Source organism: Gadus chalcogrammus, chromosome 17, assembly GCF_026213295.1.
Source record: "Gadus chalcogrammus isolate NIFS_2021 chromosome 17, NIFS_Gcha_1.0, whole genome shotgun sequence".
Classification (NCBI taxonomy): Eukaryota; Metazoa; Chordata; class Actinopteri; order Gadiformes; family Gadidae; genus Gadus; species Gadus chalcogrammus.
In genome coordinates, this window is record NC_079428.1 from 3,552,020 (window position 1) to 3,578,286 (window position 26,267).

General features: G+C 48.7%; 1 protein-coding gene across 1 annotated transcript; it reads left to right on the top strand.

Annotated features, from left to right (window-relative positions):
- The first annotated feature begins 2,778 nt into the window (after positions 1-2,778).
- Positions 2,779-26,040, top strand: LOC130370094 (hepatocyte growth factor activator). The gene is made up of 14 exons (XM_056575769.1): positions 2,779-3,239; positions 3,331-3,394; positions 3,946-4,039; positions 5,287-5,360; positions 5,482-5,628; positions 5,904-6,035; positions 7,646-7,756; positions 9,418-9,592; positions 11,498-11,592; positions 21,328-21,583; positions 22,076-22,215; positions 22,971-23,111; positions 24,066-24,208; positions 25,807-26,040. The coding sequence occupies exons 1-14, from the start codon at positions 3,171-3,173 to the stop codon at positions 25,984-25,986; spliced, it is 1,821 nt and encodes a 606-aa protein (XP_056431744.1). The 5' UTR covers positions 2,779-3,170; the 3' UTR covers positions 25,987-26,040.
- The last annotated feature ends 227 nt before the right edge of the window (positions 26,041-26,267 follow it).

Below are 26,267 nucleotides of genomic sequence, written 5' to 3' on the forward strand. Positions count from 1 at the left end.
TCTCCTGGCACTTAGCGGATCTATTTATGTCTGTTATCTTTCTCCGTAATGTAACATGACGGCATGGCAGTGTTTGAAGCTGTGTTTTCTTTGTATATACTCCGGTGCGCTCGTGTCTTGTGTTTAGTGTGAGAGGCTGGCTCACACGGTTTGGGACGCTGATGAAAGAAAAAGTGTAAACATGACCGGGACTTCCCTCTAAATATGACCTGGTATAGAGTCAACCTCATTAATAGCTTTTCAAAACCATCGGTCGCTAAGGTACACAAGTGAAGTTGAATGAATCCACGCATAACTTTCTTAGACTTATCAGTCATGGAGGAATGCCCGGCCTTTATTATGGTTTCACATTGTTGCAATTTTTGTTTTTTAAAATAGTTTCAACTGCAGCCAAGAATGCACGAGCATGACTACAGCAAAAGGAAAAACAAAAGCCGGATTCATTGCACAACTTGGATATCTGGGATAACTCTCAGGTATCCAAAAGGGTGCAGGACGAAATTAACCTTCAGTGGTTTTTTGGACGTAGTTTGAAGAGTTTTTAAAAGCGTCAGTGGTGGTGATATTGCTGAAAGGGAGCTTTTTGATAAGAGTGGTACTTATAGGTACTTATTAACACACTTCGATCTTAAGGATGCAGTAGGTAGCTCGGGAATGTGGTTGCACATTTACTGTTCTTAACAACACGCGGCATATTATGAATTCCTATGGTGCCCGAGCAAAAGGTGTGTGTGTGTGTGCGTGCGTGCGTGTGTGTGTGTGTGTGTGTGTGTGTGTGTGTGTGCGCGCATGCGCGCTGTACAAGGGAAAGTAGAGTCAATATAGCAGACGCAAATGCCTTGTAGAAGGTGAGTGAGTCCAAGAAAAAAAGAAAATCCCTTTGTTGATGTTTATCCTGGCTGTGTTGTCCTACAGTTTGTATTCAACTCCAAAAACACGTCAGGCGTTCTTTGTTTTGTTTCTTTTATATCCGCCTAGATTCGATGTTGAACGCGATCCACTGAAACCATGTGGGCTGCAGCCTAATCTGATGGTGTTTGAGTATTGTCTCCTCCACCCTCCCACTGTGGCATTGTGTTTCACCATGGCTCCTTCTCTTTTGTCCCCCCCCCCCCCCCCCCCCGGTGAACAGAGAGAGCACCAGACCCGTGTGCTCACGTGGGCTCCGGCCCCCAGCCGACGGCGCCGTCTCTGGGGGCCCCAGAGGGCCAGACGACGACGACGGCGTCGGTGACGGTGACCCCCTCAGCCCCCCCGGAGATGGGGATGGACATGGAGGGGGTGCGCCTGGAGGAGGGGGTCCCCCTGAGCCCGTCGGTCCGTGGGGCCGGGGGGGGGGTCTGCCCTGAGCTCAGCCTCAGCTTCCAGGGCTACGTGGAGGAGCTGCGGCAGTGCCAGAGCAAGATGAGGAACGCCCAGGGGCCCCAGGCCGGGGGCCCCAGCGAGGACCCCAAAGGGGACCCCTACAAGGCCACCATCGTCTGAGGAGGGACCCCCCCCCCCCCGAACCACCCGCAACACTCCTGCACTTTGTACGCCCCAAGGCACTAGGAGAGGAAGAGTGACTGACTGACTGACTGACTGACTGACTGACTGACTGACTGACTTTCTGGCCAACTTTCCGACCAACTTTCCGACTGCCTTCCTGACCGACTTCCTGACCGCCTTTCTGACCGATGTTCCAACTGACTGACTGACTGTCTGACTGACTGACTGACTGACTGACTGACTGACTGACTGACTGACTGACTGACTGACTGACTGACTGACTGACTGACTGACTGACTGACTGGATGAATGGAGGGACGGACGGATGGATGGATGAAGGAAGCGCCTGTAAAAAAAGAAACGGTGACAGATACCCGCTCCCAAAGAACATTCACCTTTCTGACTCGATGGAGGTCGATGTTGTTGTACATTTTGTTGAGTTGTTCTTTGCTGAATTTTGTTACTACTATTTTCTGTGTAGTGCTGTTGATACTTCAGTGGTGATACTTATTGTTGTATCGACCCGGTATTCTTTAGACTCCTTTAGGCAACAAAAAAAATCGATGAATCAAGTTGTTGTTACAAATCCAGAATCCAGATACCAGAACCCCCTCCCCCCCCCCCTTTTTTTTAAACGAGAAACAGGACAAGCAAATCTCCATCTCTTTCAGTGTTTCTCTGTTTTCTGCTTATCTTCCTCGCTGATAGTACAATGAACTACATGACGGTATTTTTCCTCGCCTGTGGTTGGGTTTTATGTGACTCTTTAGTGGCTTCTAACTTGGTTGTTGAAATATTCTAAATTAAAATATGTTGACTTGAAATGAACACCATCTGCCTTTTGTTTTCTGTAAGTTATTGGGATGTTTCACCTATAGCCTGCGTTTTGAACAACATCCGTGGATCGTACATGGTGACCTATAGCTCCTGAAGGTCAATGTAAAATAAATGTGTCGAGCCTAGACTTGGACAAACATCCAATCGATCGACGTGTTGGACTCCTCCGACCCATCGGCTCAGCATCCTGCTAGTTTGAAAACGGTCAATTTAAGAACGGTGCAATTAACATTTCTGCTCTAGAGGGTCACTCCATCCCCCTTTGGTGCTACTGTTAGAAAGTCCTCTTCTTGTGCATTCTTCCCTGTAGCATCTGGAAGTACATTGTGGCAGCTGTTTCAAATTAGAGGCTAGGAGGAGAAGGACCATTGGGGATCCTGCCAGGGCATGCCACTGACGGAATGCTGACAGCCCACAGAGACTCACGGTGACCCAACTCGAGAGGGCGGGGATCACGAAATCACACCCACAGAACTCGCCCACTCCGGAGAGTCTCTTTTGGGTCATCCACAAGGACATGACTCGTTGATACTGTCCTAGAGAATCCGATGTGTAATCGCATGGGGCGTCAACTCTGCACCGGCTCACAGACAGCAGGGAAGATCAATCCGGATTCCGGATATAACATGTCGTAAGTAGACTAGAAAACAAATGACAGAACGGGTTCATTCAATACGCTTTGGGAACGCGAGGAACAGGACAGCGCTTGCAGGTTCTCCCGAGGGTCCCATGAACGAAAGCCAACAGGGGACTCTGAAGCTGGCTGATATAACGTGACGAATTCAGCGGATCCAACCTAGAGGATAATAACCGGGGTCCACACGTATACACACACACACAGCAAGATGTGGGGGTCCACCATGGAATACTTCATGTTTCTGCTCGTTCCTTGCGTTTTTGGTGCAAGTAAGACGGTAAGTGTCGTGATGGAAAAATGTTATCTGAGTTTCAGCAACTTAAAAAAAAAAGTTAAATAAAGATTTTAAAATCTGTCGTCGGTTTCAGCGGATTATCCTCCCTGGATACGAGACAGTAAATACTAGGAACACCACTCGGGACAGGACGAAAGGTAGGTGACAGAAGCTTCTCCATCAATAGTAATAATCATAGTGGTGGTACATCTCATCTCCTTTTGCATTTGCCTAACATTATACAGCTCATGCTTTTAAACATTCTGTGTTTCATTGCTTCTCTTATTTGGGTCAAAGCGGTTATCCTCTAACTTGAATGAATAATGACTAGGCATTTAAAATGCAGAGGCACGTTAAACCTGCACTATTTAAGGTTTGCCTTTAGCATTCTCTAGTGGCTTGAGTTGGAGCTGTAGTTGGCAAAAGTGGACGGGAACAGAAGATATTTATAGAGAAACATTTGATTGAAGAAAATCAGATTGACTCTATGGGACCGTTTTATTCTGTCAAAACCTTCAAGTGCAGACAATTTAAATAGCAGCAGTAGAAAAGTGACTTAGTGCAGGTTTAATGTGGTCACATTACCAGAAAAGTGACCGAGATATGACTTTGAAGTGATGACCTCAATTTCACATGCTTCCTCTTTCTTAAGATGCCCAGAGGAATTTTACGCATGACGTATATACATGTTGCAACCGTCTGTCCCTAGCACTGACAACGTCGGGCAAAGAGTGTGCCTTCCCATTTCGTCAGGGTGGAATAATCCACCACCAGTGCATCACCGTGCGATCGTCCAGACCTTGGTGAGTTACTGAACGAGGTGTATCATGATGGTGCAGTCTGTGTTCTGCCGCTCGCGTCTGGCGTGTTCGACAACCGTTGAGTAATGAACACACGTGCGTACCGGCGGTTGCATCACTTTCCTTCCTTCCTTCCTTCCTTCCTTCCTTCCTTCCTTGCTTCCTTGCTTCCTTGCTTCCTTGCTTCCTTGCTTCCTTCCATCCAATACATTCCAGTGAGAGTGTTTTTTCCCTGACTTCTTTAGGACCTTATTGCCAAATTGCTCTTTGTGTTTCGCAACTGACACCTCAAGTCATGGCATGAACTTTGTTCTTTCATGCCCTTTTAATAGGATTTTTTGACACGTTTTATGCCTTGAGAGGAATTGTTGAATGCACACAGTGTATGTAGAAACACACTCTTTTTCCTATGAGTTGTAAACAGTTTATGATGTGATGTAAGGAAAAACGCAGCCAAAAATCCTCATCATGTTCCTCAACTCCAGATGCTGTTTAAAAAAAAGCAGTTGGCGTCTCATTTCCAAAAGTGAATCTGAATCGAATCAAGATGTGGGTTGCAGGTGTTTCACCAGATGATTCAACACATAAATATTTAAAACAAAACAGAGCATTAATACACGGTTACACAAACTGTTCTTCCCCCACACGCAAGCCATTGTCAGACCTGAAACAAAACGTTTGCAAGCCAAAGGACAATATGAGTTGCTAAGTCTGTGCTGCATTTGTGTAAAATCCCGTGTGTTTCCGTTTCCCCCCCTAAATTTATTTTTCGTTGGCGTGTGCAAGGGTTGATGTGTGTGGTGTCCAGTGCAGGAAACTTTGCCACCTTATCATCCACAAAAGTGGTTGTATCTCGCGAATTACTTTTTGGACGTGTGTTTGTGTGTCTGTTAGTGTGTGTGTGTGTGTGTGTGTGTGTGTGTGTGTGTGTGTGTGTGTGTGTGTGTGTGTGTGTGTGTGTGTGTGTGTGTGTATGTGGGTGTGTGTGCGTGGGTGGTTGGGTGTGTGTGGTGGTGTGGAGAGGATGAGAGGTTTGTTTGAATTTCAAATCCCACTAAAAGCATGTAAAAGGGAAAGTCATCTCTTCATTGTATTTGAAAGCAGCGTTCGAGCTAAGTTGACCTGTTCAAAACGGAGGTTGTATTAGGTTGTTCGTTGCTAGCGGGTCTGGTGGAAGGCGTTGCGTTGGCAGAATAATGAATTTCATTGCGGAATACATTCAAATCTTTACTTCTTTGTCTTACTCTCAGGTGTTCCCTCACACACAACTTTGACCGGGATTTCCAGTGGGGTTTCTGTGTGCCTGTGGTCTCCCAACCCAACGGTGAATATCTTCCCTGATTTCGTTTCTGTGTGATTATTCCACGTAGTCTGTTCCTTCGGTGGCCCTCAGCCCTGTGTTTTAACAGCTTTGTGCGTCTGTTGTCGTTGTTTTCTTCGTGAAGTGGTGCTCCACTCGTCGAGGAGACGTCTTCTGGACCCGTGTCAGGTGAACCCTTGTCAAAACGGCGGCCTGTGCAGCCTCGTGCCCCACATAGACTCCTTCGAGTGTTCCTGCCCGGAGAGCTTCAGCGGGCGTCTGTGTGAGCACAGTAGGTGGTGTTCTTATCTTTATTGGAAATCTGTCTCCAAACAACAACAATGAATCCCCAAACAAAACACTGACACCATTGAATCCAACTCGGGCCCGAAACCGCCCGCTTGAAACATCTACTGTGTTGAACATTAAAGAAAATATCTCTTTGTGGTTCACCCTTGACCCTAAATGTCTGCAATTTAACGCTCCGTTGGACCGTTGTACCGCTCCCGTCTCTCATGTGTCGGTTGCTCTTTTTGTGTTGTGTTTCTGTCGTTTCGTGTCTTTCAGCCAAGTGCTACGAAACAGGACACCTGCGCTTTTATGACATAGGAGAGTCCTGGGGACGCATTCACCTCCGCAACGTGGAACAGTGCTCATGCGTGGCCGGGGAGACCAGGTGTGAAAGAGTTCGCTACACAGGTGAGTCTCGCTCTGCGTCAACACGGGATGTGGGTTTTTTTGTGTGTGTTTCGGTTCCAGCCCCGTGGGGAGTGGGATCGAAACCCGATAAGTAGTACTTGTTGTGTTTTGGTTAAATGTTGCTTTCATCCGGAAAACACTTGAGTGGGCGGGAACCTTCCTCTGAATCACTTTTGAGGGTTTTTCTCGAGCTGGAAGAAAGTATCAAGAGCATGTTTCGGAAACGTAATTTCGGTTCCAGAAACCTAAATTTAGTTTCCGAAACACAAGGTCGGTTTCAATTCCGACCGAAAGAAAACCGTCGGTAAAGCGGACGTAAAAAACAACACATTATTATAGTCCCCCTGCGGGTACCTTTTTGCCGATAACATCCATCACCCAGGTTCTTACCAGCTTTGGTGAACCCGATACCCCAACAGCCCATGTTAAACCAGCAAGATAACATCAAAGCAATACTCGTCTCCCTCCTCAAACAGACAGGAAGCCGTTAAAACACTCTCTGCCTCTGTTCTGTGTCTTGTCTCGCTCCGTCGGTTCCCAGTTGTTCTCGACAGTATCAGGTTCCCCTGCCTCGGGACTCTTTGAACCTCTCCCTCCACCCGGAGGTGACGGAGGTGACGGGGGCGTCTGACGTAGGCGGCCTCTCTCGGCGGCGGGCATGCCCTGAATCAAAGGCGAGGCCACGCCCTCCCTTTGACGGCTTCGCCATGGTTACCAGGGAAAAAACGTTGTGTGAAGGGAAGAAAAGCCTGTTTATCTGACTCAGCCCCGTGTCTCAAGTTGTCAAGTTATTTATTACTTTTGACACACCACACCTTGTCGGTCTGGGAGCCACCGCCTCCACCGCCTCCACCTCAACCACCTCGCCCCCCCACCTTCGCCTGGGACGGGAGGGATGGAGAAACAGTCTGCCCGCGCTTTAGGGAGTTGGAGCTCAAGAGATTTGTGACATCCAACACACAATTAGCAGCCCTGTTGTGTCGCAGTGATAAGTACCCAGGAGACAGCCTTGTGGGTGACTTATGATTATGAATGTGGGGCGATGGGTGCAGACAATTAGCTATTATGTATTTATTTATTTTTGTATAGGGGGAATGGGTTCACCTTGCAATTCTAAGTGTTTGCCACTTGTTTCTATGAAAATCCTGACTGTACCGACAGCGATATATTGTTGTTTCACTTTCTTCTGACAAATGCACTGATTGGAAGTCGCTTGGTGGATAAAAGCGTTCCGCTAAACGCGCTAACGTAAATGTTATTACACACATCTGAAAGCCTGCTTTTCTCAACCACATGCTCGTGTTAAGGTCAGGTGGGTTCGCCCCCGATATCAGGCTGAGCTCGAAGAACATTCTCAGACACAGTACCACATCCCAGAATTCTCTGCATAAGGTTCCCATGACGACACGGCCGAGCCATCAAACCCCCCCCCCCCCCCCCCCCCCCCCGGTTCACATACCGTCCCGCCGTCGCACTGTCGCGGCTGTTCCCTTTGAACTTCAGACAGGATTGATCTCCAGGGGTCTCCGGTTGACGTAGGTGCCTCTAACCCCCCCCTCAACACCCCCTCCCCTCCCCTCCCCTCCCCTCCCCTCCCCTCCCCGCCGCAGGGTGTCATTCCAACCCCTGTGAGAACGAGGGGACCTGCCGACAGATCTCTGACACCGGGGACCGAGTGTGCCACTGCAGGCCCCGCTTCTCCGGGCCCCTGTGCAGCCTGGGTGAGTCTGACGGGCCCCGTGGCCCCCGCTGCGGGCCCCTCTAGTGGCCCCTCTCCTGGCCCCTCTGTGGCCCCTCTCCTGGCCCCTCTAGTGGCCCCTCTGCTGGCCCCTCTCCTGGCCCCTCTAGTGGCCCCTCTCCTGGCCCCTCTCCTGGCCCCTCTCCTGGCCCCTCTCCTGGCCCCTCTAGTGGCCCCTCTGCTGGCCCCTCTCCTGGCCCCTCTCCTGGCCCCTCTCCTGGCCCCTCTAGTGGCCCCTCTCCTGGCCCCTCTCCTGGCCCCTCTCCTGGCCCCTCTCTCCTGGCCCCTCTAGTGGCCCCTCTAGTGGCCCCTCTCCTGGCCCCTCTCCTGGCCCCTCTAGTGGCCCCTCTCCTGGCCCCTCTCCTGGCCCCTCTAGTGGCCCCTCTCCTGGCCCCTCTCCTGGCCCCTCTAGTGGCCCCTCTGCTGGCCCCTCTAGTGGCCCCTCTCCTGGCCCCTCTAGTGGCCCCTCTGCTGGCCCCTTTGCTGCCGCCGCCGGGCGGCTGCCTCTGAAAGTTTCAACACGGGGAAAGCTGAGCGTCAGGGCAAAATCTGTGTGCGTTCCTCCCAAAGCGCACAGTTCACAGCGCTTTGGCTCGGTTTAGTTAGTTAATGGGTTGTTCCCAGCGCATTGGATTGGTTTAATTAGTTAATGGGTTGTTCCCAGCGCATTGGATTGGTTTAATTAGTTGATGTTTTTTTTCTCAATACTTTGGATCGGTGTAGTTAGCTTGTGGGTGGTACTCAGCACTCAAGATTGGCGTAGTTAGTTAATGGGTTTTTCTCAGTACTTTGGATTGCTGAAGTTAGTTAATGGGTTTTTCTCTGGGCTTTGGATCGGTGAGGTGTGTCAGTTGTTTTATCTCAGTGGTCTGGATCGACGTGTTTAGTTAATGGGTGGTTCTCAGCCTCTCCAGCTGCAAGTTGCTTCAGATGAGATAAATGATTAAATGGGAATGTAGAATGCAGGGATCAAGGAATTATGTGCGGTAGAACCAGTAATCCAAACATCAGTCCGAAAAGTATTTAAGTGTTTTAAGGTGTGTGTGTGTGTGTGTGTGCGTGTGTGATTGTCTAGTGTGTGTGTGTTTGTGAGTTTGACATTTGACTCAGTCATTGCTTCCTTTCATCACACCCTCACACATCCTCTCTCTCTCTCTCTCGCTCGCTCGCTCGCCCGCCCGCACGCACACGCACACACACACACACACACACACAGAAACACTCACACACTATGATCTCTCTCACTCTCTCTCACACACACACACACACACACACACACACACACACACACAAACACACCCTCACACATCACATCATCTCTTACACACACACACATACACACACAGTTTACACACACACATACCACACACACACACATTCCTAAACACACGCGCACACCCATTTCCACACTCCCCCATCACAACCCTGTCATGGGCTGGGTGGCGGTGAGGTCGTAAAATAACAAAACACTTTTTCAACGTGTTGCGACGGATTAAAAAAAAAACCTGCACAAACTGCAGTTCTCGCCGTGACACCGCGAGACAGCCGTCAGCTGTAGCTTAACGCGCTAGACGACGCACGTGGGCTCATGACAACGGTTGTCGGGTGTCTCCCTCCCCCCCCCCCCACCCCCCCACCCCACAGAGGCTGAGACCAAGTGCTACAGCAGCCGGGGGCGGGGCTACCGCGGCGTGGTGGGCGTGGCCCTGTCGGGGGCCCGATGCCTGCCCTGGAACTCGGACCTGCTGCACAACGAGCTGCACCTGGGCACCGTGGAGGGGGCCCGCGGCAAGGGCCTGGGGGCCCACAACTACTGCAGGTGAGGAGGGGGGGTGTAGAGGCGTAGAGAGAGAGAGGAAGAGAGAGAGAGAGAGAGAGAGAGAGAGAGAGAGAGAGAGAGAGAGAGAGAGAGAGAGAGAGAGAGAGAGAGAGAGAAAGAGAGAGAGAGAGAGAGAGAGAGAGAGAGAGAGAGAGAGAGAGAGAGAGAGAGAGAGAGAGAGAGTGAGAGAGAGAGAGAGAGAGAGAGAATCAGGGGGAATAGTGTGTGCATGTGAACAAGAGAGAAAATATAAATGATGAGCGCGTGTGTGTATGTTTGTGCGATTGAGTAAGAAAACTATCAAATATGTTTAAACATGAGAGAGGCGAAAGAGCAATATAAGATAGAAAGATTCTCTGTTTGTGACACTGGATGTGTGTGAGAGAATGTATGCATGTATCAACGTATGTATGAATGTGTATGCATGTATATATATTGAAGCGGGCCAGTGGTCGTGGGGTTAAACAGTTAAACAGATAAAGCGACACAACACACAAAGCAGTTCAGAAGGATGACTTATTTACAGGGTAAATAGTTAATCCCCAGGGTGGGGGAAAAGGTAATCCAAAGTCTGTAGTCCGTGTCCGGGAGTCTTCACCGGGAGGGTCCTCAAACAAAGCGGTCGGTACACCGGGTAATCGATAAAGTTCCAGGTCTCTCACTCTCTTGGCCGTACAACGTTCACAGAAGCTCACTTAGATGCTCTCTGTAGGATGCTAGGCCCCACGTGCGCACGCTCTCCCTTTCATCCCCAAGCACTCCTGCCTAATGCTCCTCAGGCTTGCGTCGTTAAGGGAGGAAGTCCATGTAAGGCTTGGGGGTGCTGCCACATATCTCCCTTCAATCACCACTCCTCCCATTCGTCTGCCACAATATATATATAATATATATATGTATAGATTCAAACAAAAGCTTGAGTTCAAATCACGTCCCCGGCACCACCGGCCTCACAAACGTACCAGTCCAAACAAACCATAAACCAGTCCGCCACACCAGTGCACAACGTATAAACTATCGGGGCAACGCTCAAACTAATATTTACATAGTCCGTGGAGTCCCATCCTTATGGGGAATTAGAGGTGCTGTAGGTATGATCGGAGAGTCGTAGTGAGATAGAGAGAGCATCAAAAGGGCAGAAGTGAGCAAGGTTTTTGAAACTAAACAACCCAAGAAAATCGCACTCTCCCTTTCCCTCTCTTCCTATATTTACATTCACGCACTTTTGAGTGACAGGGTAGATGGATTCCCCAAACCAATCGGGAAAGAGGAATCTTGACTGGTCAGAAATTTGCCTAAAATCTAAATTATATCACATAGATGCAGCCGTGCAGTGAAAACACATATTCTCAAAGAGCAGTTCAACGGTGGAAGGATGGCTGTGAAACTTTCTACGGATCACACTCAAAACAAGACCCCCAGCCCCTTTATTAAGCATTAGAAGCCTGTAATCAAGCACCTTTATTCAAGCGCCTTTATTCAAGTATAACGTATGACCCCCCTTATCATCGATGATAAGTTGATAAGGGGGGGTCATACGTTTAAGGGGTGATATCATGCCACCGGGTGTGAGTGTGATTAGCCATTACAAGCCATTTGAAAATGGCTTGGGTTAGGGTTAGGGGTTAGGATCTATCCACCTAGAGGTATGCTGGATAGATCAATCTACCAGCCTACCCAGTGGACTGAGGCAAACGTTGCTTATCTAGCCATCTTACATCTCGGTGGACACGCCCATCAGTGATGTCACTAAGGCACAGGAAAAGGCGGTTTTTGTAACGGCTTGTAACGGCCGATCACACTCCCACCCGGTGGCATGTCGTCCCCCCTCTAACACGGTGCCGATGACCCACAACGGGGTCCCCTGTCGTCTGTGTCTGACCGACCGTGGCTCTGGTCCGTCTGCAGGAACCCCGACGGGGACACACGGCCCTGGTGCTACGTCCTCGACGGCGGCGCCATCTCCTGGGAGCCCTGCGACGTCCCGACGTGCAGCAGCGTCAGTGAGTACCGAGGAAACGCCCTCCGTCGTTGTGCTGGGGTTCTTTACATTTACATTTAGGGCATTTAGCAGACGCTTTTATCCAAAGCGACTTACAATAAATAAATTTGTCATAAGAAATGCAACGATATATCGCTGTCGGTACAGTAAGGATGTTCATAGAACCAAGTGCAAGTACAACAATCGCTAACCAGCCACGATAGCTGCTACTGCAGTCGCTACACAGTTAAGTACAGTTAAGGTTCTTGTTGTTCTTGTTGTTGTTCCTGTTGTTCTTGTTGATCGATAGCCTCGCAGAATAATCGTATGAAAGTTACATTTTAAGGTTCATCTTATATTTAGCGTCACAATGTCAAATAGATGACATAGGCAGATAGTGATTATGGGATGTAAAAGGCACTCTGATTGGCTTAGGATAAAGCCAATAAGGCCCATAGAATCAGCAGCATTAGGAGGTTAGAGCTCGGTTAGATGTCACAATTTGGCCAAAGTAATATTGAGGAACTCATGCTATGAGGCTTATGTGATGTTAAGAGATGTATGCTCAGATGAGATGCTCAGTAGAATGGTGTCTCCCTGTCTTTAAGTAGATGCGGAGGATAACCCTGTTGAACGCATCTGAAATGGAGCTGCGATGCTGGGTTTTTATCTGGTATTTTTGACAGTGATGTGTGTGATGTGTGTGTGTGTGTGTGTGTGTGTGTGTGGTGTGTGTGTTTCTAACTAGTGCGTTGGGTTCTCCCACTTCCAAAAACGTGTTAGGATACCGCAATGACCGAGTCACTGAACAGCCGTTGCTCAAGGAGGCCTTCAGGTAGGCCGCAGACATTAGGGTTCGAACCCGGAACCATTGTGCATGTGTCCGTGTGTGTGTGTGACTGCGCATGTGCGTGAGTTTATTGACCTTTGAATTGTCAGTTTTTGCCATCCAAGGTTTGCCTCTGCCTTTCATCTGCGGTCAGCCTTTGATTGACTCCCTGTGATGCTGACAAGAAGCGGCCAATGACCACGGACAGACGGCTTATTTAAGCTATCGGCCTAAGACTTCAGTTAAACAGATACATATATGAATATATAATTATCAGAGTACAGAAAATGTTCAAAGATATCTGTTTCCTTCATTCAGGACAGCATAGGTTAACTACAAAAGCGTTGTTTCTTTGTGACGGTCGAATCGGTTGCAAACGAACCAGCAGCTCATCAGGCATATCCATCCAATTACGGCGCTCCACTAACGAGCGGGTCTCGTCCGTCATCACCAGCCCTGCACGGGGAGTTCACCGCTGACTAATTCACCCTTGATGTGTGAAAAAAAAAAAATAATAATCTGGTGTGCCAGCGACGCTGTGAGCCGAGGCTGTTCAGAGACCCCCTGCGGTGCCTTGCCAACAGGGTGCGCCGCGTTTAGTTCCACTCGCGGGCGGAGGAGGTGGAGACGCGGGCGATGTGTGACGGAACGGAGCGGGCGACGGAGCGCGCCAATCATCGCCTTAAATATCACGCCCGCTCTGAAGTGAAACTGAAACTAAAAGGGTCTCGACTGCCTCAGCAGGGAATGGAAGGTTCTGGCTGCTTTAGTCCTGGAGGAGGGGGAGGGGGGGGGGGGGACGGGACTGGTGGTGGTGTTGGTTGAGGGGGAAGGGGAGGGGGGGGGGGGGGGGGGGGGTGGAGGAGCCATATAATTGCTTTCTTTTATTTATCTAACCGCCATCAACAAAATCGTAAAATCATCAAAACTCAGACGCAGGTTTGAGTCCCAGCTCACGGGGATTAAGAATTTGCTCATCCTTTCTTGCTGAGCCTAGATTCTGTTCACCGCTTAGACCCAGGCTTTAAGTCCCCTGATGGAATAAGTACCTTAATGGACACCTCTTATTTCTAGACTGTGTGAATTGTAAAGTCAAGTATAACCTCCAAAACATCTTGATCTGCGTCTTGGTGGTGTGGCGGTCAGGGCTGTGGGTTAACACTCTGCAGGTGCAGGTTCGAGTCCCCGCACGCACGGCTAATAAGAAGCTGACCTTCATGATGAGCTTTCAGACACTACGGTTCAGGTTCCCTGCTCAGAACCAGGGTTCAAGAGGTACCTTAATGGATACATCTTATTTCTCTGTAATGTGAATAGTAAAGTCAAGTATAACCTCCAAACATGCTCTGGTTCGCGTCTTGGTGGCGCAGCGGTCAGGGCTGTTGGTTAACGCTCTGTAGACTCAGGTCCGAGTCCCCGCACTCACGGCTATTAAGTATGATATTATTGACATTCAATTTCACGCGACATTGCTTCTTGTGAATTGTTAAGTCAATTATGAACTGTGATGAAGTCTGACCCAGTGGGGCAGTGGATAGAGCTGTATGTGTTCTGTTCTTGAGTCGTGTATATCACCTGGGTTCAAATCCTGTCAGGAACACTCACCTTTGATTGGAGACATTTTCCAACAATGTCATGTGCATTGTAGGGTCAACAATGAACTCTCTCCGTTTCTAAGTCGGTGTCTCTGTGGCGCAGGTGATAGAGCTGTTGAGGGTCTGTTCTGGAGACACCGGTTCGATTCCTGCCATTGGGGGTTTTGTGAGAATCACTCTCTGGTGATTGGATGAGTGTGAATGACTGTCTGTGTGAATGGATGTGTCTGTGAATAAGTTAATTCGCAGCCATCGATTCACACAGACAGTCATTGGGAATGAATGGGTGAGTGGGAATGACTGTCTGGGAGAATGGATGACTGTGAATGAGTGCACTCATTCACAGCCATCCATTCTCCCAGACAGTCATTCGAAATGAATGTGTGAGAGAATGGACCCAATCAGCAGAGAGTCGTTCCCATAAGACCCCCCACCGTAGGAGTCAAACCGATGACTCCAGAACAGATCCTCAACAGCTCAAACACCAGGAGGAGGGGACGTTTTGATGAAAGCTTCTCCGATACTTTAACAAAAATGTTGTACTCACACCTGGATTGCAGGTGAGAGTGTGTCAGGGGGACCCAGGTGAGAGTGTGTCAGGTAGTTCCAGGGGAGAGTATGTCAGGTGGGACTTGAACCCCAGTCTCCAGAACTGATATCCAACAGCTCTCTCACATGCGCCACCGAGACACTTACTAGTAAATGGTCGAAAGTTATAGTTGTCAATGACATTTTAGACATTTACATGTTTTCAAAATCATAGTAGGATTCCAAGGTTAGTGCAGAAGTGGGTACTTGAACCCACGACTCCAGAACAAATAACAAACAGCTCTCTCACTTGCACCACCAAGACACTGTGATTGGTTAAAGCTTATAAGTCACATTACATTGAACGACATTGTTTCTAAAATCAAATTTCACGGCTAACCCAGGGAATTCCCATTCTTGACGCACAATGATGAATTTGGGATTAAACAAATCGTCTCAATCTGGGTAAAACAGGCACATTTTCATATACCTCTGCGTAACCCTTTAAATTCCTTTGAAGGTCTAGGAAGGCCTATATTTTATCTCCAGCCTTTTCATATTAGTGACACTGGGAAATATCCCTAATACACTACATTTACCCTTGGATGCAGTTGTTTAGACGCATACATAACTAGAGGGTGCCCGGTACTAATGCTTGCTCTGGGACTCGATTCAATAGATTAACGTTCATAAACTGACTGATCTCCAGATGTTTTTGATAAACTGGAGGATGCTCTAAAAAACCTCCTAATAAATTATTTAAGAGCCCCCCCCCCAACCAAGACCAATCGCCCATCAAGGCATTGAGGCTTAATTGGTACATTGTTAAGTGACTCAAACCCAGGACCTCAGGCTGATGACCGGGAGCTCGCCACAGCGCTGGAGATTGCCAGAAGAATATTTGACATTATATTCGACAAGACTGTGGTTGAAAAACAACAGTCATAAGCAGGACTTGAAGCTGGGTCCCAAGCACTTTATTCAGCAGGTCTTCAAACTTCAAATGGAAGGGCTTTCATCAGTGGGCCATTGGCTAAATCACCATTGTGTGGTATACAATAACTCACATGACAATCTTCTTCAATTTAACTATATCACATTAAATCACAGATTCAGTCCTTTGTCGCTAACAGGTGAAAACATAAAGAAAATTTTCGATTTTAAAAAGCAAAATAATAACTTCAGCTTCATTCAATGAGGGCTTGTTACATTGAGTCCGCCGTGTGCCGCATTTGCGTGCCGTGTGCAACTGAGCAGACTCGCTGGGGCTATGGGCCGGGTTGCGCACCTGTTGGGCATTAAGCAATCAATGCTGCCATGTAGCGTTTTCTTCTAACAAATCTATGAAACCTAGTTTTGACATCATCCCCCTGTGATGAGCCTGCAGATTTTTCTGCAACATTTTCTTTGCAAATTAGCAGTTGAAACCCTCGTTAACACCGGCTTGTGGATCATCCGGCTTGTGGATGATACAAACTTATAAAGTTTGTATCATTACAAACTTTATAAGTCTATAAAGTTTGTAATGATATTTCTATTGAACTGATTGACATAGCCTCCGACCTCAATATGATCCCAACCGCTATGGGGATGTGGAGAGAGCAGTTGGCTGACACTCCTGAGGCCGGGGTTCAAGTCCAACTAATGATCTCTAATGTTTATTTCTATATCATGTGTGTTGTAAAGTCAAGTCTAACCGCCATCAACAAAATCGTCAAATCATCAAAACTCAGACACAGGTTCGAGTCCCAGCTCACGGGGATTAAGAATTTGCTCATCCTTTCTTGCTGAGCCTAGATTCTGTTCACCGCTTAGACCCAGGCTTTAAGTCCCCTGATGGAATAAGTAGCTTAATGGACACCTCTTATTTCTAGACTGTGTGAATTGTAAAGTCAAGTATAACCTCCAAAAAATCTTGATCTGCGTCTTGGTGGTGTGGCGTTCAGGGCTGTGGGTTAACACTCTGCAGGTGCAGGTTCGAGTCCCCGCACGCACGGCTAATAAGAAGCTGACCTTCATGATGAGCTTTCAGACACTTTGGTTCAGGTTCCCTGCTCAGAACCAGGGTTCAAGAGGTACCTTAATGGATACATCTTATTTCTCTGTAATGTGAATAGTAAAGTCAAGTATAACCTCCAAACATGCTTTGGGTAGCGTCTTGGTGGTACAGCGGTCAGGGCTGTTGGTTAATGCTCTGTAGACTCAGGTCCGAGTCCCCGCACTCACGGCTATTAAGTATGATATTATTGATATTCAATTTCACGCGACATTGCTTCTTGTGAATTGTTAAGTCAATTATGAACTCTGATTTAGTCTGGCTCAGTGGGGCAGTGGATAGAGCTGTATGTGTTCTGTTCTTGAGTCGTGTATATGACCTGCGTTCAAATCCTGTCAGGAACACTCACCTTGGATTGGAGACATTTTCCAACAATGTCATGTGTATTGTAGGGTCAACAATGAACTCTCTCCGTTTCTAAGTCGGTGTCTCTGTGGCGCAGGTGATAGAGCTGTTGAGGATCTGTTCTGGAGACACCGGTTCGATTCCTGCCATTGGGGGTTTTGTGAGAATCACTCTCTGGTGATTGGATGAGTGTGAATGACTGTCTGTGTGAATGGATGTGTCTGTGAATCAGTTAATTCGCAGCCATCGATTCACACAGACAGTCATTGGGAATGAATGGTTGAGTGGGAATGACTGTCTGGGAGAATGGATGACTGTGAATGAGTGCACTCATTCACAGCCATCCATTCTCCCAGACAGTCATTCGAAATGAATGTGTGAGAGAATGGACCCAATCAGCAGAGAGTCGTTCCCATAAGACCCCCCACCGTAGGAGTCAAACCGATGACTCCAGAACAGATCCTCAACAGCTCAAACACCCGGAGGAGGGGACGTTTTGATGAAAGTTTCTCCGATACTTTAACAAAAATGTTGCACTCCCACCTTGATTGCAGGTGAGAGTGTGTCAGGGGGACCCAGGTGAGAGTGTGTCAGATAGTTCCAGGGGAGAGTGTGTCAGGTGGGACTTGAACCCCGGTCTCCAGAACTGTAACCAACAGCTCTCTCACATGCGCCACCGAGACACTTACTAGTACAAGGTCGAAAGTTATAGTTGTCAATGACATTTTAGACATTTACATGTTTTCAAAATCGTAGTAGGATTCCAAGGTTAGTGCAGAAGTGGGTACTTGAACCCACGACTCCAGAACAGATAACAAACAGCTCTCTCACTTGCACCACCAAGACACTGTGATTGGTTAAAGCTTATAAGTCACATTACATTGAACGACATTGTTTCTAAAATCAAATTTCACGGCTAACCCGGGGAATTCCCATTCTTGACGCACAATGATGAATTTGGGATTAAACAAATTGTCTCAATCTGGGTAAAACAGGCAAATTTTCATATACCTCTGCGTATCCCTTTAAATTCCTTTGAAGGTCAAGGAAGGCCTATATTTTATCTCCAGCCTTTTCATATTAGTGACACTGGGAAATATCCCTAATACACTACATTTACCCTTGGATGCAGTTGTTTAGACGCATACATAACTAGAGGGTGCCCAGTACTAATGCTTGCTCTGGGACTCGATTCAATAGATTAACGTTCATAAACTGACTGATCTCCAGATGTTTTTGATAAACTGGAGGATGCTCTAAAAAACCTCCTAATAAATTATTTAAGAGCTTTAATAACTCACATGACAATCTTCTTCAATTTAACTATATCACATTAAATCACAGATTCAGTCCTTTGTCGCTAACAGGTGAAAACATAAAGCAAATTTTCGATTTTAAAAAGCAAAATAATAACTTCAGCTTCATTCAATGAGGGCTCGTTACATTGAGTCCGCCGTGTGCCGCATTTGCGTGCCGTGCGCAACCGAGCAGACTCGCTGGGGCTATGGGCCGGGTTGCGCACCTGTTGGGCATTAAGCAATCAATGCTGCCATGTAGCGGTTTCTTCTAACAAATCTATGAAACTAGTTTTGACATCATCCCCCTGTGATGAGGCTGCAGATTTTTCTGCAACATTTTTTAGTGTTTGTTAAACACGCGTTGGATTAATTTCATGATTTCACTTTGTTCAGTGTACAATGATTTCAACAACAGATTTTTTTCCCTAACTTTTCTGTATTTTTATTAAAAATAAATCCTGTTTCCTTGAATCGAAGACCGTTAGAGGAACTGGGAGTCCCATTGAACAGCCAAAGATCCCGCACGGATGAGCCCCTTCCCACCTGCAGGACTTCATTATTCCATTTCGTCCTCCTCGACCCCTCCGTCCATCAACAGCGTGTCTTCTTTCAATCCCCGTTTATCCTAGCCTGGCAAGCCAGACCCATATCGGAAAGATATTGGGTCTGGTCTCGTACGGGGGCAGTGTGGGCGGGATAAACCGTTGTCTTTCAAGTTCCCTCTGCACGCAATAGGATAGTTCTACAACCAATCAGAGCAACGAAGAAGGTGACGTAGGCAGAGAAAATCAAACTTTTAACGTATCTGGTCGGCAAAAATCCGAATACATCTTTCTTTTCAAGGAAAGACTTCAGTGCAGTTCTTTGTTCATTTCTCAAAGAAAATGATAACTTCAAGTCTTGAAGAGTCGAGACCAAAGGCGAGTCGACAGACAGCTGTTCACCAGCAGCAGCAGCCATTATTGTTTACCTAACACGGAACCGTCGCAGCTCTGTCGTCATTCGGCTCGATTCCATTCCTCACGATCTGACTGGCCTGTCCCTTTTTCGGTTTCCAGCAGCGAAAAACGACGACAGAAGGCTAGACCTCCCTGGCTGCAAATTAAATTTGCTCCCGCTAGAGGCGACTAGATTTCTAGGCTACGTTTATCCATATCCAAAGCCGAAACTCATTGCAAACATTTTGTTCATCCGTTTGTCCGAGGAAATACAACACAAGCAACTCTCACGACCAGTGGCGGCGGGTCAATAGGGGGCGCTAGGGCGCCGCCCCTCCGTGAAATATTCACTTGAATATATCTGCCAACTATTAAACTATTATCATTACGAAATAAATCAAGAAAAATGCATAGCATTTATCCTCCATTAATTGTGTGACATGCTTGTCACCATAGACATCTTATATCATAGACGGAGCATCGAACGCTACCGCCTACTGGCGCTGAGGAGACGCGGGGCCGCCATTTTGGAGTGGTCATCCGCTCCAGTGCAATCAGTGCATTTAATTAATCATACCTCACTGTATACCAAAGATTTTCATGCGGTTTTTTGTCATACGTGTAGCTATGATAAAGGACACATGGTTTGGCGTGTTTTATTATTCATAGTTGGCTTAACACTAATAGAATATTCTGATATGCTTTAAGTGACCAGGCATCCGACAAAACTGGGAACATAATCCCAGAGAAGGTGAAAAAAAACGGTCAGCTATTTTTAAGTTGAAGAAACAATGACATATATATCCTGCATAAACAATGTATGCATGCATACATTAGATATGTATATATCTTAGGGACCTTATAGACTGCATCTCTGACTGTGGCTGCAGCAGCAGTCTAACATTTCTGTCTTGACACTTTGTATTGATATTTTGTGTTTACTATTAACATTCTTTCCTTAAATGATTGTTTACACTGATTGTTTTATATGTATGTCGCTTTAGAAAAAAGCGTCAGCCAAATATTTAAACATAAAACACACATACACATATATATATATATACATATATATATACATATATATACATATACATATACATATATATATCATATTGTCACAAACTGGCTCAGCGTATGTGACAAGGAGGGGAGACAAGTCAGGTTGAAAGTAATAAATGATAAGGTTTATTTATAACTTAACCAATCATATCTACCAAAAGCATGAGGTGTGGAGAGTAGTGGCATCAGTGGTGAATGTAGTGCATGGATGAGTGAGACGTGTGTGCTGCTGTTGAGTGTAAAAGGAAGCCATCAAAAGAACCAAGAACCAACAACCTGTAGCAGCGTGGAGCCTAGGAGAGAGAGAGAGACAATGAGACCAGGCTGGCTTATATCACCTTGGGTAGAGGCCTAGCCAGGTGGGAGCAACTTGCCCTAACGACCCTCCCTTTCAGCCAACTCCTGCAGGAAGTAATCAGCTGCCGAAAGGGAGGGGTCGTAACAATATTGATATAAACATATCAATGTAGTGCAACCCTGCGACAGCTTATTTATAGATTTAAAAAAAGATTTAAAAAAGATTTAGCATACGTCGAGAGAATCACTGGCCACGCTCCAGGCATTTCACCCCGTCCTGTCATTCTTGACTTTTTGGATATATATATTTTTATGGCCTTTTCAGCCTTTGTCGACAGGACGGTGAAGACTGACAGGAGCGTGGTTGGAGGTCCAGTGTGGCATTTGAGCGTTTCAGCATCTGCATAGCACGGCGGGTCAGGACATATCAGAGCACGATGAGTCGTCTGAAAACTTGACTGTTCGACTTTGTCGTTGATTTTTTAAAGGGGCCGTAGGTACTATTTAAGAGATTTAGTTTGAGTGTCATTTGTTAGAAATGGCCTTGCCATCCGCCGACTATTAGTGAGTGAAACCAATGTGTGAGCCAGGTTACATTAAGATCCCCCCTGGCTCGTCTCTGACCAATCAGCTCGTGGGAATCCGTCTTGCCTGTCAATCCCACAATGCAACACTTCTCAACGGCGGAGAAACGTGCCGGAATGGAGCGAGCATCGGCTCTCTCTCTTCTCGTCTCTCACGTCACCTCTCTCAAATCATACCTACACCCCCTTTAAACCCCCCCCATCTGCCCTCTGCCCCCCCCCCCTCAGCCTTTCGCAGGATGGTGCTCACCAACCATCGCCCCGGAATCACCCAGACCATCTCCACTCGGCCCTTCAAGACGCCCTCGTGCGGCCGGCGCCACAAGAAGAGGATCGCCCGGGGGCGCATCATCGGGGGGTCCTCGGCGCTCCCGGGGGCCCATCCCTGGATGGCCGCCATCTACTCCGGCCGCACCGACTTCTGCGGCGGGACCCTCATCGCCTCCTGCTGGGTGCTGACGGCGGCCCACTGCTTCCTGAACAAGTGAGCCGGCGCTTAAACGCTTGAACCAATGCGCGACACCATGTTTGGTTGTAATTGAGACGCTTTTTCCGGGTTAAAGGGGCAGCGGGCAGCGCCCCACCATCTAGTGGTGGGGCGGAGTATTGCAACCGACTGAATCGCAGCCCCCCCCTTGCAAAGTTCCTTGATAACCTCTCATTGGCTTATGGGCTCAGCAGCACACTGCCATCAACGGTGAGATTGTAAAAAGCGAAATTGTGCGTGGGTGTGTTTGATCAACAATAACGTCAACGCTTATAAGGCATCCCTCCCTGTTGGAACCTATGCCTGAATAAAAATAAAGTTGTCCTCCAAAGGGCCAATGGTTGGTGGTCGTGGGCCCCAAAAAAATAAAAATAAAAATAAGGCATCCCTCGCGAAATCATTCTATTCTCAAATTGCAAATGTGTCAATTTGCAATTGAGGTGAACCGTGTGGACGGTTTCAGTGCGCTGACGCTGTGTGCCCCCACAGCCCCCTGATGTCTACCATCCGGGTGGTCCTGGGCCAGCAGAACTTCAACGTCTCGGGGCCGGACAGCCGGACCTTCGGCGTGGACCGCTACGTCCCCCATGAAAAATTCTCAGTTTTCAATCCCACTCTGCACGACATCAGTAAGGGGCAACGCACACACACACATGCGCACGCGCGCACACACACACACACACACACACACACACCATACGCCAAAAGACACACATGGTGCACGTGCACAGTCACACACAGTGCACGCACGTACACACACACACACGTCCACAGACACACAAGGTGCAGGTGCACACATACACACATGCTCACGCTCAGATAAAAATATATAAATCTGTACACACACACACTCTCACATAAAAACACGAAAATATGTACACACACATACACACACACTTTCCACAATTTAAGTGACTCACATAAACAGGAGATCCTCCCCCCCCCCCATTGAGGAACACACAGACTGCGTGCACAGCTGTGTGTCAGAGAACAGCAGGGCACAACTGAACACACACACGCAAAAATTCCAAAACGCGCATGCACACAAATACACATGCCGATGCCAAAACACCAAAATGCACACCTGCACGCTTACATACACATGCACACACTCAAACACACATGCAAACGTTAAAAAAAATAAACACACCCACAAACACATGGCCACGTAAAGAACACAAAATGCGGACACAAACACACACAAATGACACACACACACACAAACGAGACACACACACAACCCACTGAGTAATCAATGCTGTGGAGTCCCCAAGTCTGGTGGGTGTGTGTGTGGGGGGGGGGGTGGGTGGGTGTAGCGTCTAGCGCTCTATTTACCGTCTCCCCCCCCCCTCCCCCCCCCTCTCCCTCTCCTCTGCTCCTGAAGTGCTGGTGAAGCTGACGAAGGTGAACGGCGTCTGCGTGAAGAAGTCCCAGTTCATCCGGCCGATCTGCCTCCCCGAGCCCGACATGAAGTTCCAGGACGGGTTCTGCTGCTCCATCAGCGGCTGGGGCCACACGGAGGAGGGTGAGTCACCGTCTGCACCGTACACGGCCCACACACACACACACACACACACACACACACACACACACGTACACACACACACACACACACACACACACACACACACACACACACACACACACACACACACACACACACACACACACACACGTACACACACACACACACACACACACACGTACACACACACACACGTACACACACACACACGTACACACACACACACACACGCACACGCACATACACGTACACACACGGGCATGAAGGCATCAGCACGCTGTTTGTAATAAAGGCATCATATTATACCACAGACACGCCCACTTGTGATGTCAGAAGGGGCCGATTTTCAAAACGTCTTGTAATGGCTAATCACACTCACACCTGGTGGTATGATACGGGACCTTTAAAGAGCCAGTGAGCCCACTGATAAAGATTTGGGGGGGGGGTGTTATCCCCATGGTTACGACCAACACCAACTTTGTGATATTTATCTAGTGCCGTCGTTGTGTAACTGTTTTGATCGTTATAATAAGCGATGTTGTGTATGAAAGGCGCCACACACCGTAGCGTTATACTACGGGTGTCCGGGAAGCCTAACCCTCACTCGGACAGGAAACACATCGCTGCTCACTGCTTTTGGTGTGGGTGTAAAACATGCGACCTCCTGGGGTTCAAAAGGATGACAGTATCGGCCTGATGGAAGTGATTGGATGCTGTGAGCTGCTATCAGTGTTTTGATTGGATTGGTTCATTACCAGCTCATGCCTCGACTTTCGACTTTCGACTTTCGACGTCCATTTGCGAGAAGCGACGGCCTGTCTCAATGAGGTGGTTAAGCGTGACGTTGATATTCACATAGAGTGATTTTGAGAGTGGTTATGAAAGACCCTCTCCCTCTCTCTCTCCCCCCCTCCCACTCTCTCCCCCCCCCCTCCCTCTCTCTCTCTCCCCCAGCGAGGACGCAGTACTCCACCCTGCAGGAGGGCAGGGTGCCCCTGGTGCCTCAGGACTACTGCACCCGTCCTGAGGTCTACGGAGACCATGTGACCTCCAACATGCTCTGCGCTGGAAACGGCAATTGCGTTGACGCCTGTCAGGTAGGCCCCGCCCCCCTCCCCCTATCCCCATCGCCCCTCTCCTCCCTCTCCCTCCCCCCCTCCTCGCCCCCCTCTCCTCTCTTTCCCCCTCTCCCCTCCTCCCCTCTCCCCTCCTCCCCTCTCTCCCCCTCCCTCTCTCCCCCTCTCCCCCATCTCCTCCTCCTCTCCCTCTCTCCCCCTCTTCTCCCTTCTCTCTCCTCCCCCCACTTCCTCTCTGCCCTCCCTCCCCCTCTCTCCCTCTCCTCTCCTCCCCTCTCTCCCTCTCCCCTCCTCCCCTCTCTCCCCCCTCTCCCCCCTCTCTCCCTCTCCCCTCCTCCCCCCTCTCTCCCTCTCCCCTCCTCCCCCCTCTCTCCCTCTCCCCTCCTCCCCCCTCTCTCCCTCTCCCCTCCTCCCCCCTCTCTCCCTCTCCCCTCCTCCCCCCTCTCTCCCTCTCCCCTCCTCCCCTCTCTCACCCCTCTCCTCCCTCTCCCCTCTCCCCCCGTCCCCTCCCTCCCCTCTCTCCCTCCCCCCTCCTCCCCTCTCTCCCTCCTCTCTTCCCCCTCTCTCCCCTCTCTTCCCCCTCTCTCCCTTCTCTCCCCACTCTCCCCTCTCTGCCTCCGCCCTCCTCCCCTCTCTCCCCCCTCTCCCCCTCTCCCTTCCCTCTCTCCCCCCTCTCCTCTCCCTTCTCTCACCTCTCTCCCCTCCCCTCTCTCCCTCTCCCCTCTCTCTTCCCCCTCTCTCCCCCCTCTCCCCCCTCCCATCTCTCCTCCCCCCTCCCCTCTCTCCCCTCTTCCCCCTCTCCTCTCTCCCCTCTTCCCCCTCCCCTCTCTCCCCTCTCCTCCACCCCCCTCTCTCCCCTCTCTCCCCCCTCTCCTCCCCCTCCCCTCTCTCCTCCCCCTCCTCCCCCCATCCCCCCTCCCCCCTCTTCTCCCCCTCCTCCCCCCCTCCCCCCCTCCCCTCTCTCCTCTCCCTCTCCCCCCCTCCCCCCTCTCCCCCCCTCCCCTCCCCCCTCCCCTCTCTCCCTATCTCTTTAAACATGACGAGAGGGGAATGAGTGCCGAGTCATGGGTGACCTGTTCCTGCCTACTCGTGCACAACGATCTGGCAGGCAGTTTGTTTGGTGTGTGTGTCTGTGTGTGCGCGTGTGTCTGTGTGTGTGAGTGAGTGTGTGTGTGTGTGTGTGTGTGTGTGTGTGTGTGTGTGTGTGTGTGTGTGTGTGTGTGTGTGTGTGTGTGTGTGTGTGTGTGTGTGTTTAAGTGAGGAATATGTGTCAGATGGATGTATTTCTGTTTATGCTTTCTACAATGAATAGTTGGGAATAGTTGGCATGTGTGTGTGTATGTCTGCCTGTTCATTTATATTGTCTACTATCGTTCATTTTCTAATGTGTGTGTGTGTGTGTGTGTGTGTGTGTGTGTGTGTGTTTTTTGTGTGTACATGTATGTGTGTGTGTTTGCCTGTGTGTTTATATCGTCTACTATCCATTCATTGTCTGGTGTGTGTGTGTGTGTCTTCCTGTGTGTGTGTGTGTGTGTGTGTGTGTGTGTGTGTGTGTGTGTGTGTGTGTGTGTGTGTGTGTGTGTGTGTGTGTGTGTGTGTGTGTGTGTCATCGTAACCAGGGAGACTCCGGGGGTCCGCTGGCGTGCTCCCAAGGGGACGTCAGCTTCCTGTACGGCATCATTAGCTGGGGGCACGGCTGCAGGCAGGGCAAGCCCGGCGTCTACACCCGCGTGGCCAACTACATGGAGTGGATCAACAGGGTGCTGAAACGCAAACCCCGCCGCCGCCAAGTCCCCTGACCACGCACACCCACCCCTGAACTGATCTATATATACATATATATATATATATATATATATATATATATGTATATATATTACTGTTTGATTTCTGTTGATTTCTGTTGTATTTGCCGCGGTTGTCATTACATCGTGGATTCGATGTAAATTGTGTTTTGTGTTTTTTTTTTCGTTTTTTTTTCTACTGTGAAAACGTTTCGACTGAATAAACCTAAACTAACTTGAGAAAATGGTGTTGTGTCTTTTCACGATGACGTGAGCTGTTTTTTTTTGATCGGCGT

Coding starts and splice junctions, on each gene's coding strand:
- LOC130370094 (XM_056575769.1), top strand. CDS start 3,171: ATGTGGGGGTCCACCATGGAATACTTCATGTTTCTGCTCGTTCCTTGC. Junction 3,240..3,330: donor TTTTTGGTGCAAGTAAGACG/GTAAGTGTCGTG, acceptor CGTCGGTTTCAG/CGGATTATCCTCCCTGGATA. Junction 11,593..21,327: donor CCCGACGTGCAGCAGCGTCA/GTGAGTACCGAG, acceptor CCCCCCCCTCAG/CCTTTCGCAGGATGGTGCTC.